General features: G+C 62.6%; 1 protein-coding gene across 1 annotated transcript; it reads right to left on the reverse strand.

Moving 5' to 3' along the window:
- Positions 1-1,329: 1,329 nt before the first annotated feature.
- On the reverse strand, positions 1,330-17,661 carry DPYSL4 (dihydropyrimidinase like 4). The gene is made up of 14 exons (XM_019728294.2): positions 17,426-17,661; positions 14,455-14,543; positions 13,705-13,889; positions 11,503-11,667; positions 10,671-10,732; positions 10,506-10,586; positions 8,871-8,939; positions 8,363-8,483; positions 7,430-7,586; positions 7,036-7,177; positions 6,218-6,388; positions 5,719-5,898; positions 2,999-3,164; positions 1,330-2,107 (listed from the first exon to the last, which is right to left on the reverse strand). Exons 1-14 carry the CDS (start codon positions 17,462-17,464, stop codon positions 2,016-2,018), a joined length of 1,719 nt encoding a protein of 572 aa, XP_019583853.1. The 5' UTR covers positions 17,465-17,661; the 3' UTR covers positions 1,330-2,015.
- Positions 17,662-18,812: the final 1,151 nt, after the last annotated feature.

An 18,812-nucleotide genomic window follows, 5' to 3' on the forward strand; every position in this document is an offset into this window, starting at 1 on the left:
TGGGTGAGCGGGGAAAGGACAGGGATCAAAACACCTGTGCCAGCGTCCTGAGGAAGAGCCTGGTGTGGGGAGGGCAGGGAAGGGACCGCCACTCCCGGGGGGGAGATGTCAGAAGTGCAGCTGGGCGTGCCCACGTGGGGGACATGGGACGTTACCCCTGGGAAATCAGGGTCCAGAGGTGAACAGCAGTGCAGGATGCCCTGTGGGTGGGACAGACCCCAAAGCAAGTTCTGGGTGGAGACCTGGTGATATCAGACAGGAATGGGGACAACTTTCAGGGTTTTGTACAAACGTGTGTGTTTCTGAGGCCCCAGAGGACAGCACACCTGTGTCCTGTGTCGGTGGCAGGGACATGGGTGTGGTCTGGCTCCCTGATCATCCGACCCCTCGCCAGGGGCGGGAGACACGGTGCAGTGCACATCGGCCTCAGTGGAGCCCAGGAATCAGCTCTGAGGCCACACTGACGGACTTGGCCAGAGCAAGCCCCCAGGAATTTGGTGGGACCAGCAGAACTGACCACCTGCAGGGGCTGCCCGGGACTCACGTGGCTTCCTGAGGGTGGGGCCGTGTGTGTTCCCCCAGAGAACACGGCTGGAAATGCTCCCTGGCCACCCGTGAGAATGGCCGCCTGGGCAGAGGCCAAGTGCCTGGTGGTGTGAGGTGTGGCGGGGCCGGTCCCTGACCTTGTGGCTTGTCTTCCCAGTGACATGGCCATCCTGCTCTTGGGGCAAAGACACCCTTCTGGGAGCGTTCCACCCCTGGGGGTCAGAACTTGAACCATTGTTATGAGAAAGGCTGAGGCCAGGAGGCCGGCCCAATAGTTCCTTCTTCTGGGAGGTTCTGGGCAGCCCAGCCTGAGGGTCTGGATCAGAACCCTGGGCTGCTCTGTTTAGGGGGCAGGGCCAGGCTGTGCTTGTCTATGATTGGGGTGCTTGCGTCTGGCCAGGGCTGCCCACTGCAGCTGTGAGTTTGCGGCCGTGCGGCCACCAGCTTAGTGCCGGGCGGCTTGGGCGGAAGTCCTCCCAGTTCAACCCTATCCCTGAGCGTCTGGCTGTGGGTCATGCCAGTGTCCCTGACCTGGGACTGGGCTCGAGCACAGTGCCCAGGCCCCATTTCCTGAGGGGGAGTCCGTCCCTAGCACTCAGCCCTGTCCCCTCCCAGCCCAGGCTGAGCACAGCGCTGTCCCTGTGTCCCTGCAGGCGGCCCTGGGGTCCCACGTCACAGCCACGCCGAAGCCAGGCCAAGGGGCACAGGATGCTTGCAAGGGTCCGGCGCACGACCCGCTGCGGGGGGGAGACGAGGATGGTACAGGGGGCAGAGAAGATGGAGTAGCTTCCGACCCAGATGCTTTAATTGACCCGCTCCCCATGAGGCTGGGGCTGTGCTGTGGTCTGGGCCATGGTGACATGCAGTGCTGGCTATAGCTGTCCTCACCACACAAAACTTCTGCTCTAATAAACTATCGGTATGCACTCCTAGTAGGGAAGGAGGGCATCCCACCTACAGGCCCCGAGAACTGCCCCGGAGACGGGCGACTAAAAGGCAAGGTTTGGTCCTTGGAAAAGTGTACAATGCCGCAGGAGTCCTGCCGGGAGCCACCCTGCACTACATTCTGAGGGGTCCCTGAATCACTGCTGGGTGGGGCACGGGGCAGGTGGCAGAGTCTGGGCTTCCAGGGACAATGGGTCACACCCAGGGGAGGGAGCAGACGCCCAGCCTCTCGGCCTAGCCCATGTCACAGGGCCCCATGTCACAGCCCTAGTGGAGTGGTGGCCCTGCCTGCGTGAGGTACCTAGCACCTGGGCTGGGGCCACCTGCGCTGCCCCTGGCAGTGAAACCTCCCCGGTCGGCCCTCTCCTTGGGGGAGTTCCTCCTTACAGGATCTGGGACCCGAAAGGGAGAGTTTCTGGGGAGGGGAAGGGAAGGTCAAGCACCTTTCACAGTCAGCCCAACAAAGGGGAAGCCACCACAGTGAGCGGTCCCCCACCAGCGTGCTGGCACCCCAGCTGCCATGTCTAGGACAGCGAGGTGATGTTGGAACGTCCGCCAGGGGGCGCCATGATCTTCTGGGCCGTGCGTCTGGCGATGTGGTCATCGGCCTGCGACCCTGCAGAAAAGGTGGGGAGTGGGCGGGGGCAGGGGTCACACACAGGATGCGTCCCAAAGGCCAGGGCTGCAGAGTCCACACCCACCCGCACCACAGGGGCCCTGATGCCCCGGGATGGCCATGGCGGGTAGACTGGGTGACCAGGCAGGGGACTGGAGGTCAGAGGTGACCCTCTCTGGGAAGCCCATCCACAGCATGGGCTAGGCCAGTGCTGCCTGGTCCCTCCGATGGGTAGGGGGCCACCCTGCACACAGGCTGCATTTCAAAGGGGACCATCCCCTGGCCCTGTGGCCCCAGGAGGCAAGCAGGGATTGCCATCACCTCCTGAGAGGATGACACAAGACATCAGGGGTGGATTGGCTCCCACCCTAGGGCTGGAGAGACAGAGGGAAGGTCTGGCTGTAGCCTGCAGGGACAGCCTGGGGCTCAGTGCTTCTGGAGGAATGTGTCACAGCTGGAAGCACAGCCAAGACAGTCTCCAGAGGCCCGCATCCTTCGGCAGCCTGCCAATGGGCCACCTGAGCCCTCCGAGGCCTCAGGAGTGTACCTGAGTGCCCACACGTATGCCTCACACATGACTCAGGCTGGGGCTGGACACCCACACGATGCTCGTGCCAGGCAGAGGCTGGGAGTCCTGTGCCCCCCCTGGGATGTGACAGCCCCTCTTCTGTACGGCTGATTCAAGGTTGGGGCGCCACAGCCCGCCCCCCCCACGCAGATGCTGGGGCAGGAAGGGACTTCACCGCGGGCCTCACACACCTGGCCGCCCCCCCACCCCAGGGCAATAGGAAACCCTGCCCTGGTTGGCCACCTTCCATCTGCAGGCACAGGTGGGCAGGGCCTCAGCCTTCCCGCCCTCACCTACAGGGAGTACCCCCAGGCCCAGCTCACCAGACAGGCTGAACCCCGACTGGTGCAGGTTGCGCACCGCTGGCACCGAGATCTTCCCCGGGCAGGACGCACGCGCCTGGGTGCCACCCCCTGGCTTGGCGGGCACCATCACCTCGTGGACTGGCCCATCATACAGTCCTCGGGGCACGCCGTGGATCTCCGCCAGCTGCAGGCCAAGGGGGCCGGGCATGAGGGATGTGAGCCACCCTGCAGCTTGAGGGCAGGGGGTCCCCTACCCCAGAGCCTGGCCCTCTCTGCTCTGTCAGCCTCTCCGGAGGCTAAGAAGCTCCCGGACTCCCCGCCAAAGAGACATCCACCCTGCGTGCACAGACATCCACTTCCCTCCCCTTCTCCCTCCCTCACACACGTGTGCACACCCACCTCCCTTTGCTCAGACAAGTGGCCCCACAGAGGAGGCCACTGTTTGGAATTGGAAACTGGCCCCAACAGTGTCTGCCTCGTCAGGAACCACCGTCATGCAGTGCAGCCCACTCCAGCCCTGTTACAAGAGGCCCTGGGGGGGCCCTGAAAATGTCCCCCAAAGTCAGAGGCATTCCCAATAGTCACTGCGGTGGATAAACGGCCCACAGATCAAAGCCCAACGTCCAGACGTGCAGCTGGCACCTCCCTCAGGATCGTGGTTTAGACCCAGGAATGCACGGCTCAGCCATGGGGGCTTCTGACTAAATCATGCCCCAGGGGTCATCCCAGGCAGAGGTGCAGGGACAGTGTGGGTGTCACGTCCCAAAGACTCAGGTCACCCCATTGCTGTCATCTGTCTGTGCCTCAGATGTCACCTCTACCTGGCTGTATGTGAAGCTGGGTCAGCCCCGGACGCTACCCCTTGGGCATGAGAGGAAAGCCTATGACCTGGACCCTGCCTGTCAACCTGCTTGGATGGACGGAGGTGGTGCGGTGTCCTCAGTCAGCCTGGGGGCAGCTGCGGGGACCCTGACAGCCTGTTGGAGCAGATGCAGCTCCTTCCCCATAGAGGGGACCCGTGTCGGCCCGCCCCAGTGCAGAGATCCTTCTAGTGTGGGAGCGCGTCTGAGTGTGCGTGTGAGCACGTGTGTGCGTGAGCACGTGTGAGCACGTGTGTGCGTGTGAGCACGTGTGTGTGAGCACTGTGCGTGTGGGCATGTGTGTGCGTGTGAGCATGTGTGCGCGTGTGTGCGTGTGAGCGCGTGTGTGCGTGTGAGCTCGTGTGCGCGTGTGAGCACGTGTGTGCGTGTGAGCACGTGTGTGTGAGCACTGTGCGTGTGGGCATGTGTGTGCGTGTGGGCATGTGTGTGCGTGTGAGCACGTGTGTGCGTGTGAGCACGTGTGTGTGAGCACTGTGTGCGTGTGGGCATGTGTGTGTGAGCACGTGTGTGCGTGTGAGCACGTGTGTGTGGGCATGTGTGTGCGTGTGAGCACATGTGTGTGTGGGCATGTGTGTGCGTGTGAGCATGTGTGTGTGAGCACGTGTGCGTGTGAGCATGTGTGTGCGTGTGGGCATGTGTGTGCGTGTGAGCATGTGTGTGTGTGAGCACGTGTGTGCGTGTGAGCTCGTGTGCGCGTGTGAGCACGTGTGTGCGTGTGAGCACGTGTGTGTGAGCACTGTGCGTGTGGGCATGTGTGTGCGTGTGGGCATGTGTGCGCGTGTGAGCACGTGTGTGCATGTGAGCACGTGTGTGTGAGCACTGTGCGTGTGGGCATGTGTGTGCGTGTGAGCATGTGTGCGCGTGTGCGCGTGTGAGCGCGTGTGTGCGTGTGAGCTCGTGTGCGCGTGTGAGCACGTGTGTGCGTGTGAGCACGTGTGTGTGAGCACTGTGCGTGTGGGCATGTGTGTGCGTGTGAGCACGTGTGTGCGTGTGAGCACGTGTGTGAGCACTGTGTGCGTGTGGGCATGTGTGTGTGAGCACGTGTGTGCGTGTGAGCACGTGTGTGTGGGCATGTGTGTGCGTGTGAGCACATGTGTGTGTGGGCATGTGTGTGTGAGCACGTGTGTGTGAGCACTGTGCGTGTGGGCATGTGTGTGCGTGTGGGCATGTGTGTGCGTGTGAGCACGTGTGTGCGTGTGAGCACGTGTGTGAGCACTGTGTGCGTGTGGGCATGTGTGTGTGAGCACGTGTGTGCGTGTGAGCACGTGTGTGTGGGCATGTGTGTGCGTGTGAGCACATGTGTGTGTGGGCATGTGTGTGCGTGTGAGCATGTGTGTGTGAGCACGTGTGCGTGTGAGCATGTGTGTGCGTGTGGGCATGTGTGTGCGTGTGAGCATGTGTGTGTGTGAGCACGTGTGTGCGTGTGAGCGTGTGAGCATGTGTGTGCGTGTGAGCATGTGTGTGCGAACCAGAGGCGCCTGGAGCATCCATCATCACATGCAGGGTTGTGAGAAGAGAAGGTGAAGACGCAGAAGAGTGCTCACAGCACCAAAGTTCACAAGAACCGGTGTGAAAAGTGCACACCTGGCAGGTTTGGCAACAAACCTGTTCACAACACCCTGAAAGGGAGGGTCTCTGCTTCATTCTTATGGCAGTTTACTTGGGGAGGTGGCCAATGGTGACGCTTTCTTTCCCCTCTGCACAGTCTACAGCCACCATGGGCTACTGGAACCAAAGCCTGCAGAGCCCCCCGAGACCCCACCAACAGAGCAGGTCCAGACAGGGGACAAAGCTCCCGGACACGGGGACGGCCCCAGAACTCCCGCCTCCCCGCCCCCCACCCCGGCCAGGCCGTACCCTGTTGCGTGCCTTTATCCTCTTGTACACGAAGTCCGGGAACGTCTTCCGAGGAATGAATCGGCCGGCCCCGGGGGTGACAAACATGTTCCCGTCCTCCAGCACAACCCTGCCCTGGCTGATGACGACTGTGGGGACTCCTCGGCACTCGACGCCTTCGAAAACATTGTACTCCACGTTCTGGGGACACAGGGACAAGGGTCCACACCATCCCACAGCACCCCGTGGGGGGCCGGGGGGCCTGGGGATCTGACACAGGCCCTTGGCTGGGCCAGAGCACAGAAGGAGGCGGCCTCAACCTCTGGCGCCAATTCCTGGGGCCATTTCTTAGGACAAAGGGCACGTGGACAAGCCTGCAGGGGGCTACGTGACCCACACTGCAGTCTCTGGACAGACGTCCCGGCCTGGTGTCCTAGTGCCACCCCTGGAGCCCCGGGAAGGCTGCCAGGTCTCCAAGCCCCGACCCTGCCCCGACCTGCGCAGGCCTGGCTTCGCTCACCAGGTTGTGGCTCTTGGCAGAGATGATCTTTGTGGCCTTGGGGTTCCACAGAACCAGGTCAGCATCCGAGCCCACAGCCACTCGCCCCTTCCTTGGGTAAAAGTTGAAGATTTTGGCTGCATTTGTACTGGTCACAGCGACAAACTCATTCTCGTCCATTTTCCCTGAGGCCTGAGAAGCAAGAAGCCAAGCTGAGGGAAGGGGACGCCTTTCCTGACATCTGGTCTCAGGCTCTGTGGGGACAGTGGCACCCCGCCCCCCAGGCAGCGAGCAGTGTCAGACCCACCCCCCAGGGCGCCCGTCAATGGGTCCCTCTCAGCCAGCCTGCCGGTGGGACCCTTCCTGCGGACAAGGCGTGGCCTCTGTGCTCACTTTGTGGGTAAAGAAACGGAGAAGCTTCCACATCTGTGTCCCCTAAGGGATGTGACTGTCTCCCTGGTGGCCAGGAGGCCTGGGAAGCAGGGCAGCGAGGGGAGCCGGGGTCAGGACCTCGGCCCAGGGTGGCGCTCAGGGCTGGGGTGGGGGCAGGGGGGACAGGGGATGCCCAACAGGGCCGAGATCTCAGGAGTTCTGGGGACACCACTCGCACCGCAGAGCGAAATGCCACCAGGAAGGAGCCCAGGGAGGGCTTGGCTGTCCATGGCTGAGGGGCGTCCTCTGGGGGCACCAGAACCGGTGTGTGAGGTTCCCTGGACGGCCAGGCTGGGGATCGACAGCCTGGGGCCCACGCACTGACTCTGTCCCACGCGGTGCATTTCCTGGGCGGGCGGCTTCCTGACCCGTGCGGGGTGCACAGCAGCCCAGGTCTTGGTGCTCACCACACACTTCTCCCACACCACCGACATGCGCTCCTCCACGCCGTTTGTGCCCTCGGGGATAAGGGTGAAGTTGTCTTTGCCAACAGCCTTCTGGGCGGTGCTGAAGGTGCAGTGGGCACTGCCGGTCACCTGCAGATCCCCGCTGAGAACAAGCTGGGGTCAGGGAACCCAGACGGGCCTGGCCGATCAGCTTCACCCCCACCAGGGCCAGCGCAGCCCACAGGGGCTAGAGGCGGGCTGTGAGGGCAGCGCTGGGCAGAGCCCAGCCTCAGTGTAGGGGGTGCGGGGCGCAGATCAGTATGGACGGGAGGGGCCTGAAGCTGCTGGCAGGCCAAGGTTGTAGTGGGGCGTGGAGCACTCGGGCCACCCTGGGGACCCCCAAGCAGCTCCTTACCTGGACAGCAGGGAGGTGAGGTGGTCTGCAGTGGTGGGGTCCGGGTTGATGGGGGGTGAAGTGACAAAGGCCGCAGCCTTTGCCCAGTTCTTGCTCCAGTAGTGCGAGCCGTCAGTGCCCAGGCTGGCGGTGATGGGCTCCCCGAACACGACCGCCCCTGCAGCGAGGCCCATGACACAGCTGCCCCCAGGACCCGGGCAGGGTGGAGGCTGGCACTGCACTGCTGACACCCCCCAACTGCCCCTTGATTTCCCTGGACAGCCTGTCCCCCTCTTCGGGGGCACCTGGCACTGGGCAGGTAGGGGGGGTCCTCTCCATACCCACTCTCACACCCCCTGCTGGAAATCAGGCCTGCTGGGCACTCCACTGGCCACAGGCTGGAGTGAGACCCCATCAACTCACTGCCCAGCCCCTGCCCACCCCATGCCTGGCCATGGACTGTCTGCAGGGACTCGGCTTCTTCTCAGTGACCCACTTCCTCCTCCAGCTACATGGGTGCTCTGTGAGCAGAAGGCACCCCAGCCCTCAGGATGTGCACCCCAGCTCCTGGATGCATGGAGGTGCCCAGCGGACAGTAATGTGGGGCTCCCGGTGGGGGTCAGCTGGGCAAGGTTCCCCCCACCCCACAGTTGTCATTCACATCTGTGAAAACAAGGCCAAGAGGCCCCACTTTCTGCTTCAAGGACCCTGGTAAGCAGTTGCTGCTCCAACAAGATGGGGGACCCCCCAGCTGCACAGGGACTCCCACAAGCCACACAGCCACAGCCCTAGAGTCCCCACGATGAGGGGTTAGGCATGGAGGTGGGCTGCTTCCCAGGAAGGCCTGTCCTGCTCTGAGCCTCAGTTAAGCCAGCTGAGTTCCTGGGAGGCCGAAAACGTGATCCCAACCCCCTCAGACCCTCCCCAGCGTCGGGGTCCGGGCCCAGCACTCACCCCTGCGCTTGGCAAGGGCCACCACGTCGGCCGCACTCTTGCTCATCACTTTGGTGACGTACAGGGGACAGTTGGCCTGCTTGGCTACAGTGACAGCACGGTACACAGCTTCGGCCTCCACCTGGGGACAGGGACACTCAGGCCACGAGAGGGCCCTGGGCTCCTGACCAGTGTGGGCACAGGATGCCAGACCCTGTGCCCGAGGGGGCACCTTGGGCGGGTGAGGACCCCAGCCTGGGGCCAGGTGCCCAGGATCAGGGCTGACCCATGCCATTCCCAGGACCTGCCCACACCGCCTTCTCAGCCTCGAGTACTGGACTGAGTGACCAGTGGTCACAGGGGACAGCTGTCTGGTGGGGGAAGGGCCCAGGATTCACACCTCCCAGATGAGGGCAGCGTGACCACAGCCCTGCCTGGGCATTAGAGCCGGGACCCAGCCCCAGAGGGAGGTGACATCTGGGGCGCAGCCAGTGCTGGCGTGGGCTCACTCAGCAGGCACAGCTCCTACCTCCTCGGGGCGGCTGAGCACGTGACCCTCAGGGCCGGTGACACCAAGCTCCAGCAGCCGCTTCTGCTCCTAAAGAAACGACAGGATGTCAGTGCAGCAGGCCTGGGAGCCCCAGCCGGGTGTGACCGCCACTGCCTGGGAGCCCCAGCCGGGTGTGACCGCCACTGCCTGGGAGCCCCAGCCGGGTGTGACCGCCACTGCCTGGGAGCCCCAGCCGGGTGTGACCGCCACTGCCGGGGAGCCCCAGCCGGGTGTGAGCGCCACTGCCTGGGAGCCCCAGCCGGGTGTGACCGCCACTGCCTGGGAGCCCCGGCCGGGTGTGAGCGCCACTGCCTGGGAGCCCCGGCCGGGTGTGAGTGCCACTGCCTGGGAGCCCCGGCCGGGTGTGAGTGCCACTGCCTGGGAGCCCCGGCCGGGTGTGAGCGCCACTGCCTGGGAGCCCCGGCTGGGTGTGAGCGCCACTGCCGGGGAGCCCCGGCCGGGTGTGAGTGCCACTGCCTGGGAGCCCCAGAGTCCCCAACCAGAGAACTCAGATGGAGGAGGGGAGGACATTGCAGGAGTGACTGCAGCTCCTAGAACTACAGATGAGGCGATGGGACTTGGAGAGGGAAGGCCTGGCCCAAGGTCACAGAGCTCCTGGCTGACAGGGCCAAGACGACCGCACCGCCTTGCCCACTGCGCTGGGTGTGCACTGGGGGCTCTGCACAGCCTCAGCGGGTGGACGGCACCTTCCGCAAGCACGCTCGCCCTTGCATGTCCATGCCAGAGCATCCCTCTTGTGTAAAGACAACACAGATGCCAGGCTGTGGCGTGGACAATGGGGGGAAGGCAGAGCCCCGTGGACCCCACAACAAGACTCCCCAGCACGGCCGGTCCAGTGCCTGTACGTTGAGCTCGACCACGGAGACACACACAGCGCCGAAGGCCTGCAGCTGAGTGGACAGACAAGGACCCGGGAACCCAACGTGCCCGTCCCCAAGTGTCGCCCCTTCCTGTTGAACTTGGGAGGGGGACAGCCAGATGCCCTAGGATGGTTCTTTGCGGGTCTGGGATATCGGGGAGGTGGGCTTGGGGGCGGGGTGTGATCTCCCTCCAGGCCCCTGCGCCCTCCTAGAGGCCCTGCGTCACGGGGGCGCAGGGACCACCAGAGGCGTGAGGAGGGAAATGCCAAGTGCGGGGCCGAGGCCACGGGCATCCCAGCTCACAACCCAGGGCCCGAGGGGAGGAGCAGTGGGCGGGCTCGGCATCCTCAGGACCAGCACCGCCTGCGGTGTGACTGGAGGACAGGCCACCGCTCCCACACATGTGCTCACTGGTCAGAAGGAACAAAACAAGGGTCCAGCTCCCAGCGGGGCCTCAGTCTACGGGGGTGGGACGCAGTGGGAAACCCCAGTCTCGGTCACCCCCATGAAGCCACGTCTTGTTTCGGGGAAGCATTGATAAGAATTGATGATTACGGAAAAATCTGTTCCTGCGAAAAGTTCCCCAGGCTCCCCTAAGCCCCTGCTGGCTTGACCTCTGACCCTGGGCCCGCAATTTACTAAATGCATTCAATATGGGCTCCCTCCGGGTCTGCGGGGTTCAGTGCTCATCACAGGTGTCCCGCGGCCACCCCGCCCCCGGCAGCCCCCACACCTCGTCCACTATGTCCCCATTCTCCGCGTGCACTTGGGCCACAGCTCCCAGGTCCCGGATGGTACTGAACAGCTCGTACATCTGGGGAGAGAGTGCGGCCGTGTGGAGCAGCGTCTCCCGGCAGCAGCCCAAGAGACACCTGCGGTCCCTGCACAGGGCACTCACCTGGCTGTCGGTGCACTGACACCTGTCCTTGTATGCCATGAAGACCAGGAAGGAGTTCACGCCTGGAAGACAGGAAGAAGGGCCTGGTGCTCGGCCATCACTGAGGGGGGCGCCTGGGGGGCCTCCACTGCTCCCCCATTTCCAGGGGGCCCAGGGTGGGCAGCCCTCCCCGATGCTGCCTCTCTCGGGCACCCGCCCCACCTACACTCACTGATAAGCCGGCAATCAGGATGGGTGGGCCCAGCTCCACCCCCTACCTGCTCCCAACTGTTTCCCGCAGTGAACACAGGTGAGAAGCCTCACAAGCGCCTCAGTAATGCTAACCCCTCTCTAACTTCATCTAACTTCCATGAGAGCCACTATGAAACTCAGATGTGGTTTCAGCTTCAGGACTTTTGATGAAAACAGCTTAACCCTGCTGATAGCACAGGCAGCCTCAGGTTTCAGGTTTTATCGCTGAGGTTTCAATGCATTCTCCCTCTGCAGATTCTAGGAAAACGCATAGCACTGTCCTTCCCCCAGGGCCAGGAGAAGAGACCACAGCGGGAGCTGCGACCGCTGCGTCTCTGGGGAGAACAGCTACAGGCTACGTCCCCCAGACGCGGGAGGCAGGCGGTCTCTTGGTCTAGATCCTTCAGAAGTAGACTCGACCCTCAAGTGACTCTTGTCCAACTTCCCTCAATTCCTGGCCACCTGCCCTGGGGTCAGACGGAGGCAGAGTCCAGCGCCCGGGGCCGGGGGAGGGGGCTTCCCACTGGCAACCAGGAAAGCCCAGCTCCGAGCCACCCGCCCTCCGGCCGCCCCTCGGCCTGGCCGCAGGACCAGCGCTCACCCTTATCCTTGACCAGGGCCTCCAGCTCCTCCCTGACACCCTCGTGCCAGCGGGGGATGTCCACGTGCAGAGAGTAGTCGCAGCAGGCCTCGCTGTCCGCTCGCTCCCGCCACTGCTCGTAGGCTGCCAGCAGGCTCACGCCCGCGTCAGGAAACACGTGGTCCACTGTGGGGGGCAGTGCGGTCAGCAGAGGCCTCCACCCCTACCCAGCGGTCACTGTGGGAGGCAGTGCGGTCAGCAGAGGCACCGACCCCAACCCCACGGTCACTGTGGGGGGCAGCGCGGTCAGCAGAGGGCCCCACCCCAACCTCGCGGTCACTGTGGGGGGCAGTGCGGTCAGCAGAGGGCCCACCCTGTCCTGCAGTCACTGGGAATCACCCTGGGCTCCAAGGAGGATGGATTTCATGTTTCCAAGAGATCAGAAAGCACATTTGAGCAAAGCAGAGGCGTGGCCACGGGCACCCAAGCTGGGGGCTGATGCTGCGATGAGACTGCCCATTGGTTCTGCCCACAGAGGCACTTCCTGCCCCACCTCCCAGACTCCCTCTAAGCAGAGAAAGTCCAGGTCCAAGCCACCCCACACCCAATGGACACGTCACCTCCAGAGAAACATGAGTGGCAGCTGAAGGCCGTAACGCCCAGCCCAGGTCTCCACCTGAACCGGGTACACCTGAGGGGTAGGTGGTGCTGTACAGGGTGCTGGACCCGGGAGCTGCGCCGGAATGGCGCGTGGGGTGTGACTGCACACACCTTGAATAGTGCCGCCCCATCATGTGGAGAAACAGGTACACAAAGCCATGGTGCAGCCACCCTGCCATGCCAACCATCCTCACGTCCTCTCCTGGGTGAGGGCAAGACGAGGGTGGCCAGCAGAAGGCACGCGCCTCCTCCAGCACCCCCCCATGCGGGGTCTCTGTGCTTCCACAGTTCAGAACAAGAACCCAGGACCCCATGGGAGCACGTGCCTGTCCCACTGTAAAGGCTGTTCACAGCTCCAACCTGGGGCTGGCAGATGGAGGAAGCAGATGGCTCAACAGAAGCCAGCCTTGTGCCTGTAGCATCTCTCCATCCTCATAGTGACCTCACAGCTTTCTGATGCCTTGGCGCTGGCACGAGCAGGTGACATCAACCACGAAGGTGTCCTGACTGGCTGGGGCCACCAGTGACCAGCATGAGCAATGGCTTGAAATGACCAGTCTTCTGAGTCAAACTAAAGATGGACCACTGTGGGTTTTCTTCACTTCCTGATTGAGTAAACCAAACCAGGCCATGATTTTGGCAATGGCTAAATGTCACTTGTGAAGCAGTCCAGAGTCCTTAGATGGCAGTAGTGACAGCATTTACTGAGCACTCACCATGCACAAGGTACCACAAAGCACAAGCTCGCTCAGACCTCACAGCCTCCAAAGGAGGGAGTTCCTCTCCTGCCTCACAGGTTAGGAGAGTGACTTCTAAAAGTAAACTCAGGTCACGCGGCCAGAGCACAGTGCAGCCAGGGTCCAGCTAGCTTTGTGAGGCAGGTCTGCACCACAGTGGGGACGTGTGCACTGGGCACTGAGGGAACCGGTTCAAGGCCGAGAGGGGGGCTGGGCCTGGTGCCTCACCCTCACCTCTATGTCCTGTGCCTACCTCGAGCAAGTTTATCGCACGAGCTATCAAATGGGGCTTCTCCTCTGAGCTCAGGGGGTGCCAAGGAGAGAACATGAGCTGAAGCCTGGCACCGAGCCAGCACTAAAGAAACAGTGATGCTGGTGGCTGCCGGCTGCCGGCAAGTATTTTGTTGCCTTTAATGCTTCTTGACACAGGCGGGACTTTCTGCACACCAGTCTTGGTGGGAGGTTCAGGGACAAACATGTCTGACATTTCAGATGGTTCAACCCCGCTGCTTCTCCAAAGCATTGGGTTTTCAAACCTAGTCCTTTGCCAGCCCCTGGCTTCCCAGGAAATAACAAATAACTGGGCACACATCCATTTGCCCCCATGGAAATCTCAGGAATGTTCCAGAGCTGGCACAATGGCTCGGGATGAGAAACAGGATGTGGACAGGGAAGGTACTCCAGGTTGGGGGTTATCAGGCTGAGGAAGCTAGAGGGGAAATAGGACTGACAAAAACCCCACTGGGCAAAACTCTTCCTGCGACACACACATCTGGCTAGAGGACCAAGGTTGGGGACGGACGCTGCCCAACCTGGGGACACTCACATATCATGGTGGTCCCTCCGGCGAGGGCTGCCTTGGTGCCCTGGCAGAAGTCGTCGGCTGGGGTCATGCCCAGCACGGGCATCTGCAGCCTGGTGTGGACGTCGATTCCACCTGGCAGGACCATCAGGCCGTGGGCATCAATCGTTCTGATGCCCCCAGGGACGATGAGATTCTCTCCAATTTGTCTGGAAGCAACAAAAAGAGACGCCGCTGGTTAGGAAGTGCAGCTCAGAACACGAACAGGCTCCCCGGCAACACGGAGAAGCTGGGAAGTGTGCGTTTGGTCTCTGGTGCTTGGAAGAGGGTCACGCAGCCAGGACTTAGCGGAACCCCTGTGGACTGTCAGAGAGCAGGGCACCCTGTGAAGTGACCCAAGACGCCCAGCGTGGCGTGTCCAGCCCGTGCCACGCAGCTGCTCTTGTGGTGCCCACTGTGGTGTCCACTTGCCCTTGACTGACGAGTGGCCAGAGCTGCCTGACACAGACGAGCAGAGAAGCTGCATAGCAGGTGTGCTCAGTAAGTAGTTACTCGGCAGCTCCTGGGAGCCCGGGTTGTGCCACAGCCAGGACGACACCAGAACTGTGCCAGGTGTATCGTCGCTGAAGGCCTGAGCTAGAGCTATTTCCAGGGAATGAGGGTTTGGGAAAGGAAACCATTTACGTGGATTTCACCCGAGAGGAAACCTCCCAGACCACGTGTAAGCAGTGTGCACACTTACGACCTGGGAAGGGACTTCAGGCAGCAACTTACTTGATCAAACCGTCTTCCACGTACAGGTCCGCGTAGAAGGACTGGTCATCATTCACGACCTTCCCACCTTTGATCAGAAGGCGGTCACTCTATTGCAAACAAAGAGAATGGATACGTTTTCTCCAAACTGAGTTACCCAACATCTCAGTACAGCTGCTCACTCTGGATTTATGACTGAAACATTCGGGCACAGTCTGTACACACAAAACCCGACACAAAAGCCAGCAGCATTCACTGTCCCCAAGGACCCCCAAAGGCAGCTGCAGAGGAGGCAGCCCTGCCCCACCCCTAAGGATCCGCCCCCACAGCCCATGCGCGCGCACACGCCCTCCCAGCCCTTCTTCCATAGGGAATTGCCTCCGAGAAATTACACACTTGGCTATCACTGTGACAAACAAGAACAGAAAGAGTGTGACATGATGGCTGAGGAGGGAGGTGTGGCTGCTTCAAGGACAGAGAGGGCCTGGCTTTGCGGGGTTGATGCTGGAGGCGACACAGCCAGGGGCAGTTCCAGGCAGGAAACCCCTCACACAAAGGCCTTGAGGCAGGAGAGAGCTTGAGGCGATAGAGGACAAGAGGAATCTGGGGGCTGGAACCTTCCAGGGGGAGGGGGGAGAGGCCCAGGAGTAGGGGAGGGTGAGATATGCTTGGCTTGGGGGGTCAATGGGCTGCCACTGGGGGCCTACAGCAGGGGTTGGACAGGTGTTTTAAAGAGATCAAGTTGGCTTTGCACAGAACAGAGATTGTGGTGTCCAGTGATGGGGATGGGGCCATCACCTGAGCGGTTTCTGAGGTTGCCCTGGTGACATGAGGGGCCTTGGGCCAGGGTTACCTGGCTGATGAGAGAGGGACCCAGAGAGGTTGGGAGTTGGGCAGCAGGAGCTGCTGATGGAGAGGCCATGGGGTGAAGGTGCAGGAGGGCATCTGGTGGCCACCGGGTGGGGGCAGGGGGCACCCCAAGTGGGTGAGCAAAGCATGAACAAGGAGGCCAGTTCTCCACGGGTCACACCCATGGCATGGAGCTGGGGCACCGGGCAGGAGCTGAGCCAATGCTTGGCAGCCATAAATCCTTCAAAGCATCGCATCACACGTCTGGATGAAGAGGTGGGCAGAAAGTGGGTGTCGCGTGATGGGCGTCGGGTGATGGTCTGACCCCGGGGAGAATAATGGAGAAAAACATGAAAAAGAAGCAGAAGAGCCGAGTGGAGAGCGATGCAGATGAGGGCACAAGTCGGCCGCACTTCTCCTGCCATCGTCTTGTTTGAGCCTCAGGGCTTTCTGTGGCTCCACCAGGTAGGAAAGACGGCGGCACTTCATGGGAGGTCGGGGCCTGGTGCCCACCCTGGCTCTGTAGGTACCATCAGCCTGATGCCAGGAGGACCAGGCCACAAGGGGTGGTTAGTAAGAACACGAAGAGGCTACCAAGAAGGTAAATAATTCATGACGTGTGAGCCCATTACATTATTCTCTATTCTTACACCTCACTGCTTGGGGCCGACCCTGTCGGTTAAAGGTAAAACCACCACAAAAGGGCTGACACACTGCGCCCTGTCAAATGCAGGCCTGTCTGTAAACAGCCAGGAGCTAAGAATGGTTTTACAGTTTATGTTGGTTGAAAAACATTTTAAAAAATGATATTTCGTGCCTCATAAAAATGATATGAAATTCACATTTCAGTGTCCACGGCTGAAGTTTTATTGGAACATGGTCACGCCCAAAACGCTGACAATATCCCTGTCTGGCCCATTGACAGACGTTTGCCGACTCCTACCCAGCTCCCCTGGGTCTCATCACAATTACCCACACTGCGCAGCTTCTGCAGCAGTGTTTGACCTGCCTTCCCTTGTGGTATCCCCACTCCCAGTGGACCAGCGGGTCCTCAGATCAGACCAAGGGACACCAGCCAGAAGAGGTCTTCAGGGAAGAGACCTGTGCCCTGTGTCCCCTGCTCTCCACCCCACCCCCGCTCCCATCAGGACGAGACTAAAGTCTGGCTTCGCCCGCTCACCACCCCCTGCACACACAAGACCCTGGGGCCAGTCTTCAGTTGGGGCCTCGTCCTGTGCGAAGGAGAGGGGCTCCTTCCTCCTTGAGAATCTCAGGAAGTGAGCGGCAACCTCAGGGACCCCACCGCCCTCCCACAGAGGCCAAATTCAGAGTTGGGTCTGAGAGCCCCACCACCGTCCAGCTGGAGCCCAGGCTCCTCCCTCCCTCCCCTCCTCCCTCCGAGGACTCCCAGAGCCTGGAGTGGCGGCTTTGTCTCCTGGCTGAGCTGCGAGGACGATCTGACCTCCCGCACCAGTGCGTGTGGCTGTGGGGGGGTCTCCTCCCCCAGCCTCAGTCCTGACGCTGCCAAAGTGCCGGCTCGGCGACTAGTGACCTCGCCTCCCCTGGGATCTCCGAACCCCAGATCCACGGAGGGGTTCGGGCCACCAGGGACTCCAGCGAGCGGCAGGGGTTGAGTCGCTTTGTCTGGGAACAAGAGCTCCGGGCGCGGCAGCACAGCCTGGGGGTGCGGGCGGCCTGGAGAACGGGCAGCGCACGGAGAAGCATCTCGGCGCCCGGAGTCCAGGCCGGCGGTGCCAACAAAGGGCCACGTCCGCCCACCGACCCCGAGGCGGAGTCCAGTATCAGGTCCACCGCCTCGCCGCCAGGCCACCGCGAACAGGAATGGGTTCCTGCGCTGTAAGGAACAGGGCCCGCCCTCCCTGGGCGCAGAGGAGGCCCCAGGAAGCCGCCCGGGCCCTGGGCCTGTGCGTCCGGCTCTGAAGGTGGTCGGCGCGGCGCTCGCGGGGATCCCCGACCCCCGGCTACGGCGCGGGAAGGGCCAGCGCCCGGGCAGGGAGAGCACGGGGGCCGCACCCGGGGGGCAGGGGGCCCGGCGCGGGACAGGAGGGTCCACCCCGGAGCCTGGAGGGCAGGCCCCTCCTGGGCAGTGGGCAGGGGGCGCGGGGCCGGGAGCGGGTCTCACCGTGATCCGAGGGATGCTCTTCTTGCCCTGGAAGGACATCCTCCTCCTCGGGCGGCCCGCGCGGCCTGGCTCGGGCGAGTCGGGCCTGGGGGTCCAGGTCAGGGGCCACGCGGGCTGGAGGGGTAACGCTCAGCCCGGCGTGGACGCGGGGGCTCGGGCGTCCGAGCACTAGAGCACCAGGCCGCGCGGCTCGCGCTCCCGGCCCCGCCCTCGGCCAGGCCCCGCCCCCGGCCCGCGGCTGCTTATTCGCATCAAGCCCCGCCCCCGCTGAGCTCAGTCCCCTCCCCGCCGCCGCTGCCTCAACTCCCCAGCCCCAGGCCACAGTAGTGGCCACAGGCCGGGACCGCGCGGACCGGCAGACGCGCTGGGTTCAGAGGGGAAGAGGGTGGCAACTGGTCCTGACCAGTGTGTGTGCGGAGTCTGCGCCCCGGAAAGGAGGGTGGGAGAGGTCAGGAAACGTCTTGCCAGACCAGCCACGGGCCCACGGCCAACTCTCTGGTGACCCGAAGCGCCCAAAGCCGCGGGAATGGAACCCAATCTCAAAGTCCAGGCCCAGGACTTTCGCTCCGGGAGACGAACTCGTCCAGGGTGTCTCCAGCCAAAGCCCAACTCCTTCGAGAAAGCCCGAGCCGGGATCTGCGCGCCGGCTCCCGCACTGGCCCCGGAACCCGGTGGTGGAGACACCGCCCTGCAAGGCTGCTCCACCGCCCGCGCGAAGCTTGGGGCAGGAGGAAGGGGACAAGTCGGAGACACACACACACACAGATAGACGGTGACAACAAGACCGAGACACAGAGAAAGACACAGCTACTCAGAGCCCAGGACAGACCAGAGACCCAGAACCAGAGCAGAAGAAGCCCAGACTGCCAGTGGGGTGGGGGTGGAGGGTGTGTGTGTCTGAACGCAGGACACAGAAGTCCCAGCGGCAGAATCAGGTACAGACAGGCCCCACCACAAGCCGCTCAGAGGAGCTGGGGGCTTAGGAAGAGGACACGCCCTCAGCCTACCCCGGCGACCTCCCGACTTGGGTGTGTGGAACCTCAGGGAGTCCCGGCCCGCGTCCCCTAGCGCCGGCCCCGCTGGCCGTGTCCTCTTGCCTGTGGCCACTACCTGCTGTGGGCAGTGGGCCTGGGCCGCTTGCGTCGCTCTCGGACACATGCTGGCCATCCCCGCTTGGCTCACTGCATTCCCCCGGGTCGCTGCGTGTCCCCCAGCCCGAGGGCCCCTGCAGCTGCCGCTCAGCGCATCCAGCTGCAGCGGCGTCCTCCACACAGCGGAAGACCCCCCACCAGGTTTGGGCCAGGCCTGGGAGCTCCCTGCGTCCATAGTCCCCAGGCACGTGGGCAGAGGCTCCGGGGGCTCCTGTGGCCGGCGTGCGGCCATGGCG

The sequence above is a fragment of the Rhinolophus sinicus genome, linkage group LG07 (assembly GCF_036562045.2).
Source record: "Rhinolophus sinicus isolate RSC01 linkage group LG07, ASM3656204v1, whole genome shotgun sequence".
Taxonomy (NCBI): Eukaryota; Metazoa; Chordata; class Mammalia; order Chiroptera; family Rhinolophidae; genus Rhinolophus; species Rhinolophus sinicus.

What these genes read in the sequence shown, in the direction of transcription:
- DPYSL4 (XM_019728294.2), bottom strand. Translation starts at nt 17,464, where the DNA reads ATGTCCTTCCAGGGCAAGAAGAGCATCCCTCGGATCACG. An exon ending in ATGGGGACATAGTGGACGAG is followed by an intron (nt 8,940 to 10,505) that starts GTGTGGGGGCTG and finishes TCGTTTCTTTAG; the next exon opens with GAGCAGAAGCGGCTGCTGGA. An exon ending in GGATAAAGGCACGCAACAGG is followed by an intron (nt 3,165 to 5,718) that starts GTACGGCCTGGC and finishes CTTGGCCTGCAG; the next exon opens with CTGGCGGAGATCCACGGCGT.